The 20,006-nt window shown below is 39.9% G+C and overlaps 2 protein-coding genes across 4 annotated transcripts; one reads left to right on the forward strand and one right to left on the reverse strand.

Moving 5' to 3' along the window:
* Positions 1-6,766: 6,766 nt before the first annotated feature.
* LOC125290966 lies at positions 6,767-10,924 on the forward strand. 3 transcript variants are annotated; one of them, XM_048237446.1, is made up of 6 exons: positions 6,767-6,828; positions 7,485-7,595; positions 7,900-7,945; positions 8,422-8,486; positions 9,442-9,509; positions 10,585-10,924. In XM_048237446.1, the coding sequence occupies exons 1-6, from the start codon at positions 6,795-6,797 to the stop codon at positions 10,867-10,869; spliced, it is 609 nt and encodes a 202-aa protein (XP_048093403.1). In that variant the 5' UTR covers positions 6,767-6,794; the 3' UTR covers positions 10,870-10,924. The 3 variants fall into 3 exon arrangements, with proteins under 3 accessions (XP_048093403.1, XP_048093402.1, XP_048093404.1); XM_048237445.1 differs by having other exon boundaries at positions 6,782-7,595; XM_048237447.1 differs by lacking the exon at positions 7,485-7,595 and having other exon boundaries at positions 6,786-6,828.
* A 2,932-nt stretch (positions 10,925-13,856) lies between these two features.
* Positions 13,857-15,567, reverse strand: timm10b (translocase of inner mitochondrial membrane 10 homolog B (yeast)). The gene is made up of 3 exons (XM_048237335.1): positions 15,273-15,567; positions 15,094-15,189; positions 13,857-14,838 (listed from the first exon to the last, which is right to left on the reverse strand). The coding sequence occupies exons 1-3, from the start codon at positions 15,297-15,299 to the stop codon at positions 14,227-14,229; spliced, it is 735 nt and encodes a 244-aa protein (XP_048093292.1). The 5' UTR covers positions 15,300-15,567; the 3' UTR covers positions 13,857-14,226.
* Between the last annotated feature and the right edge of the window lie 4,439 nt (positions 15,568-20,006).

Below are 20,006 nucleotides of genomic sequence, written 5' to 3' on the forward strand. Positions count from 1 at the left end.
GGCTGCAAACGCTTAAACTGCGGAAGATACTGTCTGTATAAATCGCCTTGTAAGTAAACTACCAGTACTTTTTCAAAGTTCTCAATGTCTCGCTTTAAATGTCAGGGCCCTCAGAAGTCTACCAATGAAGTGTGGAGATACATTGAGCCTCGTAAATGGGTGTAAAACAGTGATTTATTTGCATGGCTAGCTTGATGTCAAGCACCACTATTGAAAAGCTGTTGGTAGCATCGCTAACTAGCCAGATTTTGGAGTGCAGGGGACAAGCCGAGATGGGCTATGAGACATACGTTCACACTCAGTATCATGTTTCAATACACTTTAGGTCAATATCACACCGGAATTCTCCTTTAACATAAAATAATAATAATATTGTCATCATTGCGAACTGTCGAGTAAGGGTGTCAGTCGTGTTTGTGACGCAGACAGCCTTGTAGCCTATTTTGTTTAGGCCTCACTTTTAACGACAGTAGGTTGTAAGTGTATGTTGACAAAAAATAACCATACAATTAAAATACGACCTGTCCCTCACCATATCGCAACCTCTTGTCAACCTTATACAATCTGTTGCTGAAGACAAAAGCACCGTCTCCAGATTGTCGTTATCAAATGTGCAGACCTCCTTCATGATCACACACAGTATTGCTGCTCATTGGAAAACTGAGTTGTCTGTAAAACTCAAAATTACCATGTTTTCATTAAATGCGGATGAGGCAACAAATGGAAATATGAACAATATCTAGAATGTTCTGATTCGTTACTTTGATGAGGAAATGGGAAGTCTTGCAAACTTGATTTTATAGATTTTACTTGGGGTTGAATTGCATATTAACAAGAAAAAAATCTCCCCTTTAAACACTTTTGGCCTGAAATAACTAAATAAGAGTGTGTTAAAGCCTTTCTACAACATTGCTGCAGTAGAAAAGAACAGCAATGGCTAATCTATATCTATAATCTAAAATATATTTTTGTTCATCAGGAAATCTCAATCAAGAACACTCTCAATTCGTCTTATTCACATGGCGGCCATTGGCTGCTAAAACGAGGCTACAGGGTACACAAACCATAGGATTGTTATGTTCTATGCATTCACCTGTAGGTGGCATTAATTATATAGTAAGTATACCCTGTAGCCTCGTTTTGGTTTAAACAATGGCCGCTGTGTGAATAAGGCGAATACTCCCTTTACTTTGCTGTTTGCATCTTTTTGTACATTAAAAACCAATAGGTCGCGACCGCAAAAGGGGTGCTATCTCTATAGGTAGATATGAACAACGTAGCCTTATGACTTATGACCTGAAAAAAGTTCAGTCAAACGATTTTTTTTTCACTTTAATCCCTGATCGACGCGCATACAAAGATTGTTAAGGCGGAGCAAGATACTTTGTCGTAGTTCATTTCTATGGGCGCGAAATGGGGATCGAATCCTGTCTGCATAAAGAGGCGTGTCGATGATGTATTGATGAGCGTACGTTGCAACCGGCCAACAGCAGTGGCATAAATAACCGGCGCACACCTGATATAAAGTCGATTTTCTCCAGGCTGGAATGCTCAATAATGCTAAAAATGTACTTGAAATGTTCAGAAGGGTATGAGGATCATGGAAACGTGCCCGCTGCCTCTGCTCTGCATTAAGGGGGATTTTGACCCCCTCGTGTGATCCGGGTTCCCGGAAGTGGCTTCTGATGAAATATCTTGCTCCGCCTTAACAGTCTTTGGCGCATATTTTGCGTTGACGTATTTTTTGCGTCGATGTCATCGATTACGTCGACGCGTTGTCCCAGCCCTAGCTATCAGGCATCGGGCTTATAACCGAAGGGTTGCCGGTTTGATCCCCGACAAGTAGGTAAAATGTGGGTGGGGAAGTGGTTGCGCACTGCTCTCCCATGCCCACACCAATGCCTGAAGTGCCCTTGAGCAGATAGATATATACTGTAGATCATTGATCCCCAAGGGGAAATTTAAGGCACCTAACCCCTCACTGCTCCCCGAGTGCCGCTGTAGCAGGCAGCTCACTGCGTCAGGATTAATGTGTGCTTCACCTTACTGTGTGCTGTGTCACTAATTCATGGGATCAAAAGAGTATTTATACTTATATACTCAATATAAATAGACACCATGATGGTTGCAGACCAAAGGCTTAGACACGCTATAAACAGCACCACCATTTTGATTATCCAACTAAACTTACTTATCAGAAACATCTTCCCCAAAGGGACCACATCACCGCCGAAAATCAGTGTCAGTTTCAGGAGTAAGCATCCTCACTGTCCAGCAGGTTAAGATCTTCCTTGGTCTGTTGCAGAATTTCTGAAGAATAGCGTGACGGTGCCATCGTCTTGTTTCTGCTTCTCTAAAACCCAAACATGTCTAGTGTTTATTCGCCTTATTCACCCGGCAGCCAGAACGAGGCTAAAGGGTACACTTGCCATTACACCTCAGTCCAGCAGATGGTGGTGGTAATGCACTCCGTTTGCAAACTGCCAAAAAAAGCTCACCGAAAAAGAAGAAGGGTTCATTGGCCTGTTCTACTTCTTCAGTGAGTTTTTCTTGGCAGTTGGCATTCATCATGGCAAATGTTGTAATGTAGTTGTTTCCACGCCTACCACAATCCATCTGGTTTTGGTTATGTTTTCAGAAGTGCATAAGTCTAGAAAATGTTGTGGACAGAAAAGGTGCATTGCATTTAATGATTTGACTTTGGTTTTGGAATTTTATTTGAGGAATTATTTGAAACATATCAAGAAGGTCACAGGTTTGTTTTGTTTTTAGTCACACAAGGAATGTGACAAAATCATTAACACCCCAGGTTTTCACCTGACTGGGGACCTGCTCTTAAATGTAATCTGCTACACCTAAACTTGATCATCAGATTTACATTTGAAAAGCTCACAGTGTTGGATGTATTCACATTTAAACACCACATTGACGCACAGAGTGATTTATTTTAATGCAACATAAATATATATATTTTTAGTTACATGTAGATGTTTAGAATTTCTGACTCCCTAGCAAACAGGAATTGCTTCCAAATGCTTCAAACACCTACAGTATTGCACTGTAAGCCTATGAGGATAACTGCTGTTCAGTTCTTTTTTTTAGTTATCATGGCAAATAATACTGTAAGTATAAATTCAAAACAAATGCAATTAAACCATCATGCCTCCAGGAGGCACTCATGTGATAAAACATAAATGAATGTCTTGCTTTGCCCATAAATTAATGATGTTATGAACTAATTTCAAACACAACCTCGTTAATGGGCATAATCTCATAGCAGATGACTACATGACAGAATGTTCATCGGGGGTATTGGGGAAGACTCAAAGTCAAGGAAAATGGGTACATTTGTACCCTTTGCTGTGACTTCTGAGCAGGGACATTAAACACCCTCCCCTTGAACCCCCTTAACCCTTAAACACTGTTGCAGCTGAACTGTATTTCATGCATTATGTATATGTATGTTTTGTTGTCAGACTCCCAAAAGACAAATGTCTATTTTATGTAAATTTAATAGACAATAAGGCTGTCTTATATTAAAGACAACTTTCGTATGCAGTCATTTTCAGATAATGTTTTATTTTTCTGTTTTTGTCCATAGGTTTATTATATCACATACAATAGTTGTCTATTAATATCTCAGTTTCTCAGCCTACAGGTTCCTGTAATTGGTCTTCTTTAATGTAGACTATAGGTGCATTGTCTATGTGGTTGTCTGGCCTGTTCTATCTGGGGTAACAGTTGGGTCAGATGGTTCAAAGCTTTATTCTCAGACCCCGACAAACCACACACTACAGCCCTGACACCCACAAGCCACAACACACCGAGTGACCAAAAAAAAAAGATTAGAAACTTGCAACCAGTCCAGCATGCTCATTGAGGTTATAGTGTGTTATAGAACAGAACTGACATGTTGAAGTCACCGTGGAAACCAGCTGGGATGCAGGACAAGCAAGCAGAGCATGTTGGTCAGTCAGCTGGTCATAGGACGGTCAAACACGCATGTCACATGTTACCCAAGTTCATTACATCTCTGTGCATACTGTCCTTGCTTGCTTGCATTGCACATGCAGCAATTACTGAGGGAGACAAACAATGGTCATTGTTTTGTGACCATTATAAATGTACATTCTCATCTGGCCTATTGAAGGACATGAGGTCAAGTGGGCCTGCCCACATACTGGTTGCAGAGAGTTGTGAAAAGCTTTGCATGGGTTACATAAGGGGACAATTCTAAATGTACATGGGAGATGCTTCTCACCTGGCCTGCTGGAGGACATGAAGTGAACCTCTACACATAGTATGTAGTACAGCAGACTGTTGTGAAAGGGTTTGCATGAGTTGTATGATTTGTAATGTGACAAGCCTGCTTTTAACCATGAAACAAAGAAACACAGGGTGCCAGTTTCTCTGTCTCTAGTGCTCCTCTTTCTCTCTCTCACACCTCACACACATACTCACAGACATCATACACTCTAACAGGTTCAAGCATGCGCCTTGCATGCATACATACATACATACATACATACACACATACACGTTCACACACACACACACGCTCACACGCACACACACGCGCACACACACACGCTTACACACGCATGCACACACACACACATTTCCTCTCTATCTCCCCTCTCTCTCTCTCTCACACACACACACATATCTCTCACACACATACACACACACACGCATATACACTCACACACAGATATCACATCACATAACACAATATAACACACTCAACCTATACACACAATCTTTGTGAATGTGTGTGTGAACGACTATTGTTCTGAGACAGCACAGATAGGAGGGACACTTCCTGTTCTTGTTCTGGTGGTCGGAAATGGAAAATCTGAAGAAGAAAAAAAGTTGACTCTTGTCTCTTGTGTAAACACAAACTCAGACACCACAATACATTATACTGCTACCTGTAACTCACAGCAAAGACAATGTAGATGATCATATTTTCTGGTGAATGGGCAAGACAGATCAGAAATAGCATCTGTCAACATTCAGTGAGATAAGACTTACAGTCAGAAAGGTCTGTTGCAATACATAAAGAAGATAAAAAGAATTTTAACAAAAACATATTGAAATCTGCTTGTCCGACTCTGAGTATGTACTGTCTGAACATGAACTGTCTACACACAATAGGATGTAGATTACTATGGGTAGACTTAAATGGCTATTTGCAGCATTATCACATTACATGCGGGAAAGCAAAGACTTCAAGATGAAATATGCTGCATAATTCAGTAGCCATAACTGTTAACCATACCAACATAACCACCATAACAACTAAAACAGGAGTTCACAGACACTATGGAGTGAGGAGGATGCTCCATTTGTGAAGGTCCGTTCTGAAAGTCTGGAACTTATATATCAATTTATTGAAGTGTATCAGTTTGTGGAGGACATTTTAAAAAGTGCAGCACTGGCTGGATAACAGTTTTATTGTTGCTTTGTTATGACATAAATACATTGTTATTTCACAAATAAGTGAACCAAATGCAAGAAAAATCAACAAGAGCATTGGTGTGACATTTACATTGGATTGCTGCAGAAAATGTATTTAAGTCGTATAATTTAAGTCCATTAACGTTTAACATTTACAGATGCAGGATCCTTACGTGCATTAGCATTTCAATTTCATCTTTCTATTTCTTTCAATGCATTTCATTTCTCTAATGCTTTGAAGATTCACCACTTATGTATCCTACAATAACATTGGTCAAGATAAGTTTTGTCACCGTCAGATGATTCAAGTTTATTTTGAAAGGAAAGGTATCTTTTGTGATCAAGTACAAATTAGCTCACACATGCTATCGTCTTTCCCCGAATTTGTTTTTCAGTCATCCTTTGAGGCTGATACTATTTGTCATGTCAAATTAAAAAAAAAAAAAAAAATCAAAGGTGTCTGATTCTCAGCAAAAATAAAGTCTGGCTACAGAGGCATCAATATGGTCCACTTACATAATCATCTTTTCTATCATGAGCATACATTTTATGTGAGCATACAATGAAATCTTTATGTACTCAGATCCAGCCATATCACTATTCAGAAATGAGATCCATTGGATTTATGATGGTCTTTAAAGTGGGAGAGAAACCAAAGTACATCAGCTGCAGATAAGATTATTTTCATTATTCAGGGCCTTTTTCTCACCAGAGTTGGCTAACAGATCATTGGAGGCAAAATGATTATATCAACAGTCAACAACAGTGAAAGTGTCTAAGTGGAAAACCCAGGACTTACTTAATGCTTCCAAATGTTGTTTTTTATGTTTCCTGTTTTTAGTTGTTTCACCCTCTTTGAAATTTACCAATGAAAGAAGTCAGTGCAACACAAAGATTTACATTTGAGTGAATCAATAACCCCAAAATAGTTAATGGAAATGTTGATACCATTTCTCTGGGGGAATTACTGAACAGTCTATAAAATCATTCCTATTGTCCTATTCATCATATTATTCTTATACTGTCACAAATCCATTCAATCAGTTATTTCCACTGAGTGCTGACATGGTTATTGAAACTGCAACATTTTGATGTTTTACATGATGTGTAATAATCTATCTTTAGCCTCGCGTCTGAAGCTCAAGCCGCACTCCAAACAGGTCTCTCGTCATTACGAAGGCTTGCATAGAGACAAGGTAACGACCACATTTCCTGTTTGTAACTGAAAAAGACAAGTCACAGGGTAAAAATAGCAGATAGGTTGACAAAAACAACCCTGCAATGAAACAGTGGTGATACACCATGACCTGATCGAGGAGGCGAGATGGATCCACATGTCCAAAACTACTCCTAGCCGCACAATGTCGGGTGAGGCACATTCTTTTAAAGAAACCAACATTACTCCAGTTTTGCCTAAAAAAATCTTGCTTTCCGCTGTTAAATGGCAACTATTCTAGGGTTAAGAAACAATACAAATACATACTGTAGTTTACATTAACAGATGTCACCATTTTGTTGGCTGGTTAAAATTAATGTAATGCTACATCATTTGCACATTCAGTATCTGACACTGAAAAAACATGAATTTATTTTTAGCAGTATAAATGATCCAGCTCTTTGTAAACCGACAAACACCAAGTGGAGAAACCACACATCTCGGACAATTTTAACATTAATAGTGTACATTTATAAACTAACCAGCACTACATCCTTTCAGCAGCAACAGTTTTCAGAGTTTGTATGATTCAAATACTTTGGATTTTGTGCCTATTAATCACTACAGTTTAGATACAATAGATGCTTTGAAAGACACACTGTCTGAATTATTACTTTGGAGTGGAATGTCCAGCATTTTATTGTTGGCATATACACACGGTACATTATATTGTCATTCAACTGTAGCTTGCATTTCAGGAAATACATCTTACAGAAAAAAAAATCTCCTGTATGATAATATTTTGTAAAGATTTCACATTGTTCATGCATGAAACTGAAATTTGTATTGGATTTCTACCCAATTTTAGACTGTGCACAGGCCTATATAGGTCTGGCTCTGACCGGGCTGGCCTTGATGATTTCAGTCTGTTTAAATGTTTTGTTATATTCACTGAGACGCAGAGATCAAAAAACAAGAGGTATGTAGCAATCTTGCAAAAGACCAAATCAGACATTTAAATCACAACCGGTGCACATATGCATTTCGTCAGAATTTTGGAATTGTTGAAGTGTTCTAGTTTCTTTAGTTGAATTTTTATGTTGATAGATCTTATTTATACTGTATGATATAGGCCATGATATATGAAATAGTTGAATAACTCGACATATCATAGATTTAGACAATATAATGTTCAATTACATATATTTCAGTGCTAGAGCTTATATTTAAACTCTGTATGTGACAAAAGAAATCTTTAAAAAGAAAAAAATTTTTTTTATCAGATGCTGAGGAGTATCTTTACGACAATTCTGAGCACAGTGAGAACAGGTATGGTTGGATTTGATGTCAGAGGTCATATTAAAGCAACACCAAAGAACTTTCCCTCTGTCGCATGCATGCTATTTGTTTATCCAGCACCGGCTTTGCAAATATGATGTCCATAGACAAGGTAGAATATGTTGCACGATTTATGAAAGTACGATGTATTGCGACATCAAATGCAAGTCAAATTTGTAGTTTCTTATGTCTCAATCCATCGAACTACAGATCCGCTACCCGATCTGGCAAACTTACATAGTGCGGTTATAGCCGATAGAGGGCTGTGAAGCGAATGCAGAAGTGCCGTTCACTCTGTTACAAGTTGATGAACCACTGAAACGATTTTGGAAACATTATTTTAAGGTACAAAAAACTCTTTGGTGTTGCTTTAATGACAATAGATGAATGCATGCTTTCAAGTCTTTGAAATACAACACTGCTCATGGATTTGTTTTTGCGGTTTTATTTCACAAATATGCTTTTAGGTTTGAGGAGGAAGTGCAACAACAGGAAAATCCAATCTATGGAAATATATGCACAAATGGGGGAGGTGAGTTGTATTTTATGTGCATGCTTAAAAATATGTAAAAGGGTCGAGTTTAAGTGCTGCCCTATTTGTGGAATTTCTTCCAGGCTGAAGCATTCAAATGTTACACTGCAATGTTTCTCAACCACTGGGCTGGGGCCCATTAGTGGGCCACGGAGCACAATCTAATGGGCTACAAAAAGTTATAACTCATTTTTTAGTAGAGCACAATATTAATCTAATCTATAATGGAAAGATGTTTAGTATTCATGTTTAACTTATAAGTAATAGCTATCAAAGTAGTAGGCTGTATTATTTGTTTCAACTTTAAACAATGTCATCAATTTGAGGCTTCAGTTCTCTGCTGTGTACTTTATATAATGAAAAAATGCCATTGCTAGTGATAGGCCTAATATTTTACCAAACACTACTAAGGCTCTGCGAAAATACAATCCGGATTACATAAAATAAGGTTTTGACAATGGAGGTGACGATGTTGAGCCCAAAGCCCAGTGTCACTCCAAAGCCATTCAAAAGTGAAGTGGCATCTGGAGACGACACACAAACTCTGGCTGGTAAGCCAGTTGACTACTGAAAATGGACTTCAGCTACAGTAAAATGTAATCCCAAATTGAGGATCTTTTTTAATTTTATTTACAAGTATGAATAGGTGGGCCTTAAAGCAGACAAGGTTGAGAACCCCTGGTATATTGTATATTAAAGTGATTCCATTTCATGTAGTAAAACATCAGTCTTTTCTAAACTGACGCTTTGGTTAGTCTAATTAATTCATTCTAAATAGTGTGGATTTAGGGGCTATAATGCTAATTTACATTTGACTCATCACAATTCATCCTAACTATTTTGTTTTGATAAAAATGATAATATTTGTCTTTCACTGAAAAATTTCTTTAACCTTTTTTTATTTATTTTTTTTATTCTGTTCCTTACATTATTCCCATCACTGCTTGTGCTCCAGAATCTGAGGCGGCAAATGAGATGTGCTACGAACCAATGACAGGCCGGGACCCTACACCAAATGAAAGGGTATGTGTATATTTTATATATCAATCTTCATGGAAACACTTGATAATAACTGTGTATTCGTAAATATGTAACAATATGTACAAATATTCTATTTATGTAGTTACTGCAGTTACATCGTTAATAATAGCACATAATGACATGTGACATGACATGACATGAACAGTTTTAGGAACGCAATAGTTCTAGCATGCATGCTCATTATCCTAAATTTGTGGATTCATTTTCACTCAGTCTGCGATTCTATGGATGCTAAGAGATGAGATGACCTAACAGCAAGAAGTAGCGTAAATAGTTTGAGGGAGATTCCATTTACCTGCACCATTTTACCTGCCCGTAATCCAATAGGCCTTTACAACCATATGAAGAACAACAATGTACAGTATCATCTGTCTCTATGCTCATATGAAGGATATGTACATATAGCTCTATAATAATAGCAACAACTGTAAGACACATGCAGCGTTCTTTTCCTAATTTCTTAAAAGAAAACCAGCTGTTTGGGCCAATTGCTCTCTCAGATGAGGAGATAAAATTGTTGCCAGACATACCCAAAGTGATGTTTCTTCAATCAGTTTTGAAAAGACCTGTAACTATTACCTACCTCTTAATTTGTCACATTATCCATGATTTGTGATCAAACAAACCTATGCTTTCCTAGCTTTTAGATGTATTTCAGCCTATTACTGACTCTGAACCTATAGGGCCCTAATTTAAATGACAGGCAAAGTGCAAAGTCTAAAGTCTAACATCAGCTAATTTGGCTAAAAATAAATTAGTTAAATACCATGAGTAAGATCCTGCACACATATTCCTTTACATTAGGGCTGTGTCAAATGGATGCTTCATGTCTCATCTTGTACTGTAAACCAAAATGATTGTGGCAATATAACATTAATTTCTTTTTCTGTCATATTTTTAGAAGTGCTGGTATATGAAGGGTTGTTACATGAGTCACATCAATAAATAGTTTGTGTACTGATAGTGGGTATATGTCTCCCCATCACTTGCAATTCAGTCTCACAATATGCAGACCCAAATGAGAAAGTGAGTTATGTATCTCATAAAAATATTTCAGCCTGCAGATGTCTCCTATGCTTCTCTGGACCTGAGAAATGCCAAAAAGCACAAAAAGAAGCGCAAGTACCAGCAAAACCAGACCGCTCAGACCCAAAAGGCCCAGTTTCACGCAACGTTGCCCCAGGGCTGTCTGGACGTGGCGGAGGGTGAGGAGGACGTCACCCTTCCCTCCAGGAGCTCCAGCCTCATGGTGTCCCGCCACAGCATCTACCTCAACAGCCAGCAGATCACACAGGAGGCCCAGGAGCTGGGAAATGCACAGGGCCACACAGAGGAGTGGTGAGGGCCGGAGAGAGAAAATAATTCCATTTTTTTACACTGAACCTAAGTATCTAATAAATAACTCTGCACTTCTGAATGTACATCTTGTGTGTTTGAATATTCACATGTTACTAATCTTAAAGAGTTAAAAGTTAAACCCCATACCTAGACCTAAACCTTCACTCAGAGTTACAATATGTACCGATTAATTTATTCGTATACTACTATTAAAGCATCATTCTGGAGTTTTGACCCACAACTAGCAAGCCAAATGCTGACAAACCACCGGCCAGCCAGATGGCACTAATAAAAAGCTTGCTAACATAATAATATAGTTTGTGATTAGCTTTGTCTGCTGTGGAGGCATAAACTATGTTTTCATAAGTTTAGTCCTGGATCACAGAGCTGCCGAACACATAGCTTGGACAAATAGTGGGAAAAACCTTTTGGATGATGACTTAGCTGAATGCTTGCATAATGAAAATAAATTAATATTAGTTTTATTATTATATTATTTGTGGGACTAAAACAAATGTTCTCCCCAGCCCATTATTCTCCCCAGCCCACAAATTAAATAATGAATGTGTAAAATTCAAAATTGTATTCGTGTTATGTCTCGGGAATTAGAGTAGTCTGTCTTGTTGCTCATTCTTAACGCGTGGTGTTAGTAGTCATGTACAGTAGCTACTTGGAAGTGCTACAAAGCGCTACGCTCTAGAATCTTTGATACAAAGTGAGGCTCTCGCTCTCTTCTGTTTGCCGTGGTACTGAAATACCTTCCATCCACTATAAAAGTCCAGCTTGTCAGATGTAAACTACTGACGAAAGCTGTCGACAAGATGCTGAATAGGTAAAAAAAAGCTATAAACTTCTGGATGAAAGTGTACCGACATACAAGGTAGCTTCAACAGACATCCTTCACAAACACGCAAGAACAGAGATCTAAGCGTGGACAAGTATGCCAAGAAGTCAGTGGACAAAAAAAAAACTGCAATTATGTATGTTGTTGTCGATTGCACATTTGCAACAACAATGACAACAATAGAAAGTGGTGCTATAGCAAAATAAGGCTCTTCCATGGGTGAAAAGCTGTCAGTCATATACAAGAGAGAGAGGCCTTGTGGATAGTACACCAATGCTTTTTGCAAAGGTCCAGTTGTCTTTTTTAAAGTATTCAAAGTAGAGATTTTGAAAAAAGGACCAGGGATCTACATGAATGACTCTTTACATGAATATGTCAATGACATTTAGATTCACCTGGTACATCTGTTATATTGTTTTATTCATACGATTGGCATCTGGTAGCTCAACAAGCTAATATAAATAAGAAATTGTAAATAAAATAGCCTGTTGCAATACAACAAGTTCATTCAACTAATCTATCGTGGCGCATGTAATTTATCACAAAAATAAAACAACTACAGTATATCAAATAAGTTTCATTACAACTGATGGCCTATTGGAGAGCATGATTCAGTTTGGGTGCGACTTTAGGTGACACTTTAACTGAGGCTGCGTCACCTGACTTCTCTTGCACTATGGCTCCCCCTGCAGGTTCCTGCTGCTCATGATCCACCACTCTTACGCTCCCTTATAACCTATTTTCTAATAAGCAACAACATGCACACCTTGAGTGCTATGGACACTGATTAATCAATTTGTTCTTTCAGGACTTTTGAAATATGACAGTGACTAATCTAATCTGTGGGACATCCATATTTCAAGGATACATTTAGTCATTTTGCACTTAATAAATAAATTTGTTAATAAATTGCTAAAGGGAATTGAGTGTTCCAGTATTTGCATTGAGTTCAATGGTAAGAAGCCTACTAAACTGCTTGAAGGATACCTTTCAATTAAATATCAATAAAAGAGTCTGTGGTGGTGGGCCCGGCAGCAATGTTTGCACCAGTCATAGCCAACAGGCTGGCTACTCCAGTATCCCACAAACCCACAAATAACATGACTTAAAGGTAGAGCTTGTGATTATGCCAAAAGGCCTTGGGCACACAGTGACAATGAGATGCCATTCCCCCCATTACAGTAATTTCCTGTGTATTAGCCGCATTGTGTATAAAAAGCAGGACAGTGTTTTATGCAAGTAAAAAAGAACAAAAAAAACATAATTTATTCCATATTAACTGCCCCTGTGCATTAACCTCATAGCTGAAGAAATTTTGCAAAATCAATGTATAAACCGCGGCTAATAGTCTGTGATGGTGATGAGAATTCATCTGTCTGTTTCTCTACCAGCCGACATGGTAACCACCAATTCAATCCGCTTTTAACCAATTAGTTAAGAGTGAGAGTAGCACCTTATCAGCCGTTCACATGACACCACAGAAGGCCTCCATGTTAAAGATGTCAAAGGACCTCATTTAGCTTGGCACACAGAACAAGCCTTTCAGTGTTTGAGAGAGCAACATTAGATGAAGACGGACCGTCTGAAATGCAGAAATGAGTTAATGTCAAAAGCCTGAAGGGTGTTAGCAAAAGGTGTGTGTGTGTGATCACTGTGTAACTGAAGGGTGAATCTAAAAGTGGGAAGATGACCAAAACCAAGCTGTCTGACAAGGCCAAACACAAGTGGCAAACAACACTTATACTACAGTGACCTGTCTACGTCTGTCCAACATGCCTAGTTTGTAGAGTATTTTATCAGATATAAAAAGAAGGCTTTGGATGCAACTTTACAAATTGCACAATATGTAGATTTAGAGATGTTGGCTGTTGATTATGTCACTGAATATGTGCTGGGGTTGAACTTGCATCCCCTCATCTTCCCACAGGAAATGTGCTACTTCTATTGTTATCTTAAAATGCAAAACGGCTGCTTTTAACTGTTGCAAACTCTTCACATTAAGTGTTAAATGCAAAAAGGTTACTTCTAACTGCTGTAAACTCCTTACATTAATAATGTTCCATGTCTCCCATCATCATATTCAGCCATTCTTGTTTCATACTGTGTTTGTCTGTAGTGTTTTAATTACCATTTCAAGAGATCATCTCTCCAGCGCTGAATCTTTTTAATAAAAAGGTTCACACAGTCATTACATATATGTGCAATGTTTGAGCATTTAGCTATTTTCATTAGCCCATCTGTATATTTCATTAATCATTCTAACACTGTAACAGCAAAAGAGATCAGTCTGTTTGACTCAAGATGAGGACTGGGAATCTGCTGCAGTGCCAATGGTGCTAGGAGTAGACGTGGTGTTGGTCAGATCAGCAGGTTTAGGTACAGGAACAGGTAGAGGTGCAATGGCATCTGATGAGGCATTCATCAAACCAGGTGCTGAGGAGCTGAACTCTGGTGGTATTGGTGCAGTGACTGGCAGGGCTGGCGTTACTGTGGAAGGCAGCTTTAAGAGTGACGGGGTCACCTTTCCCCAGAAACGCCGAGGGGGGACCCCTGTATGGGTATCTCGGTCACTGATGGTATAGAAAAGGGTGTCATTGGTCCTTCAACAGTTATGGGCACTGCTGCCTTTGCTTCAGAGGATACAACAGGGGCTTCTGATATACCAGGGACTAGGCCCACTGGACCTGACAGTTCTGGTGCCAGAGTTGGTGACAGGACAAAGGCTGGTGCGCCGTTCCCAGCACCATTAGTTAGGGACGGTCCATTCATCACCGGCATGTCTGCAGCAGGTGAAGCTATGCCAGATAGATTGGGGACTGCTGCTGTGGCTTCAGGGACAAACACAGGTGGCAGTGGGGCATCTGTGGTGATGATGGGCGCTGCCATGTCCGGCGTAATCCCAACGGGCACATCTGTGGCTGCCAGGCCTGGCACTGCTGGCACCGCTGCCTGCTCCACTCCTGCACTGGCACCGGCAGCCTGAGCCTCCGCCTGGGCCAGCTCAGCAGCCTTGCTCTCCAGCTCGTCCATCCGCCGCTGCACCATCCCAGGCATTAGCTGCACGTAGGTGCCCATCAGGCGGTGGTTGGAGCGGATGAGCTTACCAGCACAACTGTCAACGCAACGCTCCTATTGGACCACAAACACCAGCAGGCAATGGGCTACACATCAGTAAATTTACATGACATCAGGACCAAACACATCATCTAGGCCTATTACACAGCATCATCAATTTACGATTTTCACCTGCAGTGATACGTTGACAAACAATATCACATTTATATCTCAACCACCTAACAGATGCATCTAGCTGACCATACAGCGAGGATGACTAGTAAGACTCATTCCCTCTTCAATTTCATAATGTCTTAAATTTCGCCTTACCTCGTCCATAGTAAGAGCTCTGTAATTGAAGTTGGTTGTGCATCGCTGGAAGCAGATCTCGGTCATCCGATTGTAAACTAACAGAAAATCCTTTAACTGAAAAATAACATATTTAGTTAAAACAGTAGTTTATTCTACTGGACTTTCTAACATATAGCCTACGGTTAACGTTAACTTACATTTCGTAGCTGCTGTACTTGATCCATTTTAATACACCTGCAGTCCCCGAGGAAATTGGCCTATGTATCTCGTTTAAATGTAATGTGGTGCCTAACGTCTTAATTTATCATTGATATAGTTGTAATTTGTAATACAATATCGCCTATGTTTCACGATAAACAACTGCAATTCTTCCCAGACGTGTAGCTCATGACTTTCAGAAGTGCGCCGCCATGTTTCTTTTCGCCACGCCTACTCGGTTTCTTCTTCGTGTTACAGCAGGAACAACATTCGGTAAACATGAATGCATACAGCCGCTTACTGTGGTGGAGTACACCACATGTTTAGACTGCTGTAGGTTAAATGCTGCTGGGCTTTAAAAAATCCTCAGTTTAGGATCACATGAAAAAGTGTTTATACTAAATGTGCATCAGTCTTGTTTCATGAGCAAAACACTTGACTAAGCTTCTCACACAGACTTAGCCTAACCTTCAACCAATTCCTTGAACATAAACCCGCTGATATCAATTCACTTCACCTCAAAGGCCTACTGTATTGTTCAAGGTCCTCTTACAGAGGCATTTTTATCATTATATGAGACCAATATCCAAAGGCAAAGTCTTTATTGTTAGCAAGCAGTGTTGGGTCAGATTACTATGAAATGTAGGCCTATCTATTACTGAGACAGACTTAGGCTACATCATATCTATTGCATTTTAAATAACCGATTATAATCTGAATACTTTTGGATTACTTAAAAATAAAATACATTGAATAAAAAAGACACTGCCAACATTATTCCACCAATATTTATTTTCTTTTTGCACTTGAAAGTAACACGATGTAAGTTGTTTACCTTAATAATGGCATCAAGCTCATTTTGATGCTACTCTGACTTAAAATACGTACGGAAAATAGCATGTCTGACATTGCTAATGGACATGATGCAAAGCTATGTTATGTATTCAGGGATGGGCAGTATTTCTGATACATGTATCTAAAATATGTATTTCAAATACAAAATACTATTTTGTCATTTGTATTTTATTGGGTTGAAGAAAATGACTCTGTATTTTGTTTTAAAAATACTTTATTGGTGTGTATTTTTATATTTTAAAAATACCGCAAATAATCTCTGTGAAACATCTATGTGACGTCATAAAGCAAAATGATGTATGGAAGCTGGTGCTGACCTATACCAAGACTTATGAATCAGGTCTGTCCGATTTGTTGTGTAGTTTGAGCAGACTCACGACTAGAGCCCGACTGATGAATCGGTGTGCTGATATTATCTGCCAATATTAGCTGTTTGCCGATCTATCGGTATCTGCATTTATAATTATTTTAAAATTAAGTAAAAAAACATTAACATTAGTGCTACGTCCAACAGTAAAATAATGTTAGCTACTCTACTGACAGTAGCCATAGGTAGTTAGCCACAATGATAGAATTAGCTAATGCCATTGTTTGTCTAGGGCAGGGTTGTCAAACTCATATTAGGCAGTGGGCCGGATTTATTGGAATGAGACCACGTGGGGGCCGTCATTGTCATGGTCATTTTTCTGCATGGGTATCAGAATGTTGTTTGATGATACTTCTCTACTATACCCACTTATGAGCAAACAAGTACAAGTCATACTGCTGTGCTATACTTCTCTTCCCTGCCGGAAAAAAAGCAGCTAGAAACCAGCTTATGCTGGTAGTTTTAGCTGGTCCTTGCTGGTTTTCTTCCAGTTCTTGCCGGTCTTTGCTGGTGTAGCTGGTTGAGCCACCAGGTGGACATGCTGGCATGACCATTTGAGGAAGCTGGTCACGCAGGTGTGACCAGACTGTCATGTGGGATATAGCTGGTGTAAGATTTTCATGCTGGTGACCAGCCTGCCAAGTTTGACATTGTTGGAAGATGGTCATGCTGGTTTTCTAGAATGACAAACATAGACTGGCATAGTCAGTTAAACCACCAATGTAAGACCAGCAACACCAGCTAAAATGACCAGCTTCAGGTGGTACGACAAGCAAAACAAGCCAAATACCATTGTAAGCTGGGTAAACCAGCTGTAGGTATGTTTTAGCAAGAGCTTTGCTGGTCTAGTATCACAGAGGTTGTAATTCGTCCGTCGCTCACGGCCCTCAAACCCGCCACCTCGACACACACCGGCATGGGAGTCGAATGCTCTAACCACTGAGCTAAAAGCCCAGGTTTCCAACTCAGCAGTTAGAAGCGTTCTTAAGGTTAGGGCTGTGAGGATTTACACGGGCAACTAGCACGCTAGCTCAGTCTGCCTCCGTTACACTAGCTGGTCAACCATCATATGGTAGTCAAACAAGCTGGTCAACCAGCAAACCACCTTAAAGATGCTCTAAGCGATGTTACACGGTTTCTAAGCTAAAACATTTTTTGTCAAACAGCAAACATCACCTCACCATCTACTAGCTGCCTGTGCCCTGAATACACTTTGGTCTCTGTGGACAGCCCAGGCTCTAAAAACGGCAACAAAAACAGCCTGGTCCAGCCTGGACCATAAATACATAACAAACTGTTCCAGCCAATCACCAACGAGATGCGTGTTTAGGAGATTTTCAATTGCACAGGAGGCAGGGAGAGAGTAGCGAGCTAGCTCCTGTTTTCTTTGAACATCAACGTTACCCAACATCGCTTAGAGCACTTTTAAGCTGCTCTGGCTGGTCCGGCTATTTTTTTCAGCATGGTTTTCCTCTTGAAATACCCTACTTCCATGTCAGTTTTTTCGACCTCGGTTTCCTCTTGAAATACAATTACCTCTTCCTTCCTGAGGATGGTTTGTTGTACAGCACTATGTTTAATCAATTTATCATATCATAGAGACATTGCTTATTATACACATTGATGAAGAACTGGATTCGATTTTTTTTTTACCTTCCCTTCCTACCCAAAACATTTGGGGGGCTGCATGAATTCTGCTGTGCCTGATCTGGCCCCCGGGCCTTATGTTTGGCACAACTGATCTAGGGCGACCATTCATCTGAATTATAAGCCCTATGACCGGACCAAAGTAGAGTGTCCTCCATTGTGGGCATTTGTCCACCTTTTTGGCAAGTGTTCCAGAGCAAACAATGCTTGTAAGTAGTGATAATACAAGTGCTCCAAAGCAAATGAGACTTATAAGTAGTGACAAAAACAACACATTCTCTGCAGTCACACATTACATGTAGGAAGCGGCATGCATTGCATTTGCTGCGAGGTTGCGCTGGGTTAAGCGAATGGCCCAAAGATTTATGTTGTGGTAACACTATTGCTAGAGAGGGTTAAAACGGATCTTTGCCATTTTTGCTACACATGTAGCCCCCACTTCCCCTTTTAAACACAAATTGCGTGTATATGTCTAAACCTCACTCCCGATCCTGGTCACGGCACCAATGCCTTGTGTTGATTTGCACGGCTCAGCCCTGCATTCGAACCCACAAACAGCAGTACCTTGGATTCGGGTGTCAAGCCTGCTAACGATCAAGCTAAAAGCCCAAGCTGCTGTCTCTCTTACTAGCATAACTCTTAAGGTGTTGGGAATAAAGTTTACACAAAATACATACTGCACAGATACGCACCAGTCGTTACACAACCGGTATAGGCAAGCAGACATTGGGGGGATCCTCATTTTGGCTAATTTGTCCTCACTTTATAGACAGCCGTGGCCCACTGGTTAGCACTCTGGACTTGTAACCGGAGGGTTGCCGGTTCGAGCGCCGACCAGTGGGCCGTGGCTGAAGTGCCCTTGAGCAAGGCACCTAACCCCTCACTGCTCCCTGAGCGCCACCGTTGAAGCAGGCAGCTCACTGCGTCGGGATTAGTGTGTGCTTCACCTCACTGTGTGTTCACTGTGTGCTGTTTGTGTTTCACTAATTCACCGATTGGGTTAAATGCAGAGACCAAATTTCCCTCACGGGATCAAAAAAGTATATATACTCCTTTTCAGAGTCTGTTTGGTGGTCACCCTAGCTTCTGCACACGTGTAACACCTACTTTCCCCTTTAAACACAAGTTATGACTATCAACTGCTCTTTTCAATGCATTTCTGTACATAACCACTCCCATGAAGTGGCAAAAATAGGCATTCCTTTTTATTCTCTAGCTGAGTCAAGGCTGCAGATGAGTTTGAGCCGTGCCTGAGACACGGATATGGAGGAGGCACTGTGGCTGCTGTTACCTGGTAACATGGGAAAATCAACACGCAACGGAGCCGTTCCGCAGATGCAACACACGCAATGTGTTCAAGCCTTAAGTTATATGAGAGTATTATTTTACATTATGCAATTTTCCTTTCCAAATCACACAAAGTATTGCACTGTTTAATGGTGTTAACAATTGTTTGACTTTTTGCCTTTATTGTGACAGGACAGTCTGACCAGGATTGATCAACATGCTTCATCTTTTCATGCAACATGCTTCAACTTTTCAAAAGGTTTGTGGTGCTCAAAGGCAATAACCCCGTAAATTATGACTATGATTATTGTGCAAAGAAATGGACAGATAGAGACTTACAAATATAACCATCAACACATTTAAAGCCACCCTTACACCAGAAGACTTGGACAAGAATTGGGAAAGATTCTTGAAAGATTATAGTCTTTTGAGTAAAGCTTGAATGGGGGATATTAGCTAAAAGACTCCAATCTTTCAAGAATCTTTCCAAAATCTTGTCAAAGTCTTCTGATGTATGGATAGCATTAAGCATCTTGCTGTGAAAAAGATGCCAATTGCAAAGCATGATCATCGTACA

Source organism: Alosa alosa, chromosome 2, assembly GCF_017589495.1.
Source record: "Alosa alosa isolate M-15738 ecotype Scorff River chromosome 2, AALO_Geno_1.1, whole genome shotgun sequence".
Lineage (NCBI taxonomy): Eukaryota > Metazoa > Chordata > Actinopteri > Clupeiformes > Clupeidae > Alosa > Alosa alosa.